The sequence below is a fragment of the Acanthisitta chloris genome, unplaced genomic scaffold, assembly GCF_000695815.1.
Source record: "Acanthisitta chloris isolate BGI_N310 unplaced genomic scaffold, ASM69581v1 scaffold16925, whole genome shotgun sequence".
Taxonomy (NCBI): domain Eukaryota; kingdom Metazoa; phylum Chordata; class Aves; order Passeriformes; family Acanthisittidae; genus Acanthisitta; species Acanthisitta chloris.
This window is the reverse complement of record NW_008672272.1, coordinates 1-4,495: the sequence shown is the minus strand read 5'-3', so window position 1 is coordinate 4,495 and position 4,495 is coordinate 1. Positions and strand designations below refer to the sequence as shown.

The 4,495-nt window shown below is 51.2% G+C and overlaps 1 protein-coding gene across 1 annotated transcript in view; it reads right to left on the bottom strand.

Moving 5' to 3' along the window:
- Positions 1-4,489, bottom strand: part of LOC103802014 (hemicentin-1-like) — a gene marked incomplete at its 5' end in the record, with an annotated part of 16,189 nt that extends 11,700 nt beyond the window's left edge. The window contains 8 exons of the mRNA XM_009074454.1: positions 1-87; positions 857-978; positions 1,289-1,426; positions 1,614-1,763; positions 1,986-2,156; positions 2,752-2,922; positions 3,527-3,697; positions 4,438-4,489. The exon at positions 1-87 is cut by the window's left edge and continues 148 nt beyond it. Coding sequence (XP_009072702.1) covers positions 1-87; positions 857-978; positions 1,289-1,426; positions 1,614-1,763; positions 1,986-2,156; positions 2,752-2,922; positions 3,527-3,697; positions 4,438-4,489 — 1,062 coding nt within the window. The remainder of the gene's footprint in view (positions 88-856; positions 979-1,288; positions 1,427-1,613; positions 1,764-1,985; positions 2,157-2,751; positions 2,923-3,526; positions 3,698-4,437) is intronic.
- Between the last annotated feature and the right edge of the window lie 6 nt (positions 4,490-4,495).

Genomic DNA, 4,495 nt, shown 5'->3' with positions numbered 1-4,495 from the left:
AACACTGACGCCGTCGACGGTGAAGAGCCGAGTGGAGTGCGCGTACAGCTGCCCAGGGCCAGTCTGAATGTAGTCCTCTGTGTAATCCTGCAACAGCACACCAACAGCATTCTTCTTGTGTTATAGTGGTGGGAGATGTCTCCTCAAAAAGGTGTTTTTGTTTCCTATAGCTGAAAAAAGAGTATTTCCCACACTTGCCCTTTTCACTCTGACTGCTGAGCATTAACAGCATCTGGTACAATTCTTTCACCAGGCCTGAGGCTCTGGTGCTGAGGCTCCTGATGATAGGGACCACAGCAGAACACTGCCAAAAAAACCCCTGAAAACTACCTTACTGTTCACTAACAATCTTTGAGGTCTAAATATTTGGTTTGTCTTCTAATACAGATACTGACAATTGTGCTAAATAAACAGTCAGTAGAGAAACACTCAGCCACTGAAAAAATGGCATAAATATTGAACATCCTATATAGTGTAGCATATCAAAATATCAACAACTTCATGTACATTTATTGCATGGTGGGATTATACAGTAAAATCCTGGCTACCTACCACTAACTCCTGAGCCAGAGAGCTTAAAGTCACTTTGTAGTTCTATCAAAAGCAACACCTGATGTGCCAGCCTACCATACCTGCCCTGATTCAATACTACCTGCCAACATCTAAAACTCTTGAGAGACCAACACTACCTTTCTGATGACAACCTTTTGTTTTCAAAGGCATTGTCAGCAGCTGCCAGTCAAACCAGGCACAACGTATAGCAAAACGTTTCCAGCACTTATTGCTCACTGCTCTGCTGTAGTGAGAGAGGTGTGTGGACAGGTGAGAGGAGGGCTGGGACCTCAGGCAGCTTTACCTTCACGTTGACATCAGCCACAGCCTGAAGCTGCAGCACGTGGCCGCTCACCACCACATCCAGCAGGAGAGCTCCGTCGGGATCCAGGCCCCGGGACACGTGCGTCATCCGCAGGATCTCACCTGGGAAGTCCAAGGGCAAGTTGGTTTACCAAACATCCCAGACAGACACTCGTCTTAGCCACGTGGTATCTGAACTGACATCCCCTGACCAGTTAGATTTTGGAAGGTGCACCATGCCTATCAGCAAAAAACATGACATGCTTCAAACCACAGCTCCCCAAAGCCACACTGAGGGCTCAGAAAGCCACAACCCTTCGGAAAATATTGGTGTAAGGACAAGGCTCAAGTTCCAGCAATGGTCCTGGGCTATTTTTGAAGAAATGCAGCATCTCTCCAGCTTACTGGACACAGAATATCCCAGGGAACTCACCAGTTGCAAACTCCACTTGAGTTTCTCTCTTGAAGATGGCATTGGTCAGAGTAAACCCGTTCACTGCTTCCCCAATTTCTTTGGCAGTTGTCCAGTAAAATGGGTTGAGTATGGAAACGAGTTTTCTCATTGCTGGGCCTGAAAGAAATACCACCAAACATGGGGAACCTTCCTCTGAACATCATGAGACCCACATCAGGAGCAGCTGAATACAGAGACCTAAAACCAGTGAAGCCTGTAAGATTTAAACCAGGAGACACTGTACTGGTGTACCCAGAGGAAAAAGAAAAAGCAACAAAAAACCCAAGTGATAAAACAATCGTACCGAGGCTCCCAGGGACGTTTGTAATCTTTGCCTGTATCACCCTGGTGTCAGAGTCTGGGCTGTCCATGACAGTGGCATTCAGGAAAGCAACCCCAAATTCAATCCCGTTAATACTGCCGATGATGCTGCCCTTGGCACGTGCAGGCCCACCTGAGCACGGGAGGGGAGGGGAGGGAGGAGGACAAAAAGCACATGTGATATGTCTTGTCAGATAGCTTAGAGGAGAAAAAAATTGAGCTCAAAGTTGCAGTGGAGATTTGAGCTCAAAAACATTAAATGAGTCAGTCAAGTGGCCAAGCCATGAGCAATGAAATCAGGAGTGCCACAGGCTGCAGCACAGAGCTGCAGTGTGCAGGCTGGGAGTGGACTCACCAGGACATGCCTGGGGGTTGCACCTGGAGATCTGTGAGGAGTCTCCAGGGCAGGGGCGGCCGCGGTGCAGTGGGGCTGGGCTGGAGCACAGACGCACACGGCTCTGCTCTCCCCCTCCACAGGAGGCAGAGCATGGACCCCAGGGCTGCCACTGCCCCCAGCTCCCATCCACTGCAGAAACACAGAATGAGGAATGGGATCAGTCAGTTGAAATGCCTTGGTGTTGTGGTCTAACCCCAGCCAGCAGCCAAGAACTTGTGCTGAAGTTAATTCCTTAATAATGAAACCAAAGTGTTAAAGAACTAGCTCAAAGGATAACAAAACCCACCTTACTGGGCAGGTGTGAGCATTCCTCCCCTCAGAAACAGACTGGGGCAGAGATTTTCATATGCTATGTCCTGTTTTGAAGTATTGCATCTCATTTTGGAAAACTCTAGCCTGGCAAAATCCTTGTCAGGTGAGTCATTTACACACTGAGAGTGGATTATTAGATGGCATGAAATCGTAAAGAACTACAGGGATGTTCACACAATCACAGAACAGTTTGGGTCAGAAGGGATCTTAAAGACCATTTTGTTCCAACTCCTGCCATGGGCAGGGACAACTTTCACTAGTCCAGGTTGCTCTAAGCCCCATCCAACCTGGCCTGGAACACTCCCAAGGATGTTCTACATTCCTTTAACAGTATCAAAGTGTCCCATCTATTATGCATACCCTGATGCCTTCCAGGGAAAGCTGCATTTGACCTACTGGTCTGAGAACTCACCTGGGCACAGGTCAGTGCTGCACCTCTGGATCTGCATGTCAGCCCCTGCACATGCCCTGCCCCCACTGGCAGGGTGGGGGTTGTCACAGGTCCTGTACCGTCTGGTCTGGCCACCGTTGCACGTCCGACTGCAAGTTCCCCAACTGCCCCACGGGCCCCAGTTGCCATGGACTGGAAAAGTAAGTCAGATTTGATCAGTCTTCCTCTTAATAACAGATATTAAAACTAGTCAAGCTAGGAAAATACTTCTACTGGAGAGTAACTTCTTAATTTCTTTTTCCAAAGTGAAAAGAACAGAACTATAGAACAAACAGGGTTGGAAGGGACCCAAAAGGATCATTGAGTCCAACTCCACAGTGCCCAAACACCTCTGGGGGAAGAACCTTGTGCTGATATCCAACCTAACCCTGTTCAGTGCCCAAACACCTCTGGGGGAAGAACCTTGTGCTGATATCCAACCTAACCCTGTTCAGTGCCCAAACACCTCTGGGGGAAGAACCTTGTGCTGATATCCAACCTAACCCTGTTCAGTGCCCAAACACCTCTGGGGGAAGAACCTTGTGCTGATATCCAACCTAACCCTGTTCAGTGCCCAAACACCTCTGGGGGAAGAACCTTGTCCTAACATCCAGCCTAAAGCAGACAATGAAACACCTAAGAAAGTGACCAGCTCAGCCCCTGATTTTCGTAGAGGTGACTCATGCAGAGCATCCTTCCCCCCCTTCACACCCCCAGGCCTGGGGAGTGGGTGAGCAGCCTGACCCAAAGCACTTACCTGGGCAAGGATCACTGTTGCAGAAATCAGTTTGCAGGTCGTTTCCCTCACACTTGTGCCCCCCGAACTGCGGGGCCGGGTCGGAGCAGTGACGTGTCCTCTGCCTGCTGCCTCCTCCACAGGACACACTGCAGGCACTCCAGCTGCTCCACAGGGCCCAGCTCCCATCCACTGGGGAGACAGGCACAGCACTCAGCCTCTGACAGCAGGAGTAACGCACCACAGCGGTGGGAGATCAGGGGAAAACTGACCGTGGTGACAGATTCTCTGTCTACAACATCTCAGCTACACAGGGATTGCTACGTGGGGACTTGGGGTGCTGCTGGGTGAGAGGCTGGACATGACCCATCCATGTGTGCTGGGCAGCAGGTCAGGGGATTCTGCCCCTCTGCCCCGCTCAGGTGAGACCTCACCTGCAGTGCTGCCTCCAGCTCTGGAGTTCCCAGCACAGGAAGGACAGGGACCTGCTGGAGAGAGTCCAGAGGGGGCCAGAAAGATGCTCTGAAGGTTGGAGCACCTCTGCTATGGAAACAGGCTGGAAGAGCTGGTGTTGTTCAGCCTGGAGAAGAGAAGGCTCCAGGATGACATTACTGCAGCTTTCCAGTACCTAAAGGGTCTCCATGAGAGCTGGAAAGGAACATTTTACAAGGGCATGGACTGATAGCACAAGGAGGAATGGCTTCAAACTGACAGAGGGCAGCTTTAGATTAGAAGAACTCCCTCCCTGTGAGGTGCTGAGGCTCTGGCACAGGGTGCCCAGAGCAGCTGTGGCTGCTCCATCCCTGGGAGTGTTCCAGGCCAGGCTGGATGGGGCTGGAGCAGCCTGGGCTGGGGGGAGGTGTCCCTGCCCAGGGCAGGGGGCTGGAATGAGATGAGGTCTCTTCCAGCCCTGTTGGCTCTACGATCCTTACCTGGGCATCGTCTGTGGTGGCACAGCTGTACCTGTGCCTCGGGGCCGTGGCAGCGCGC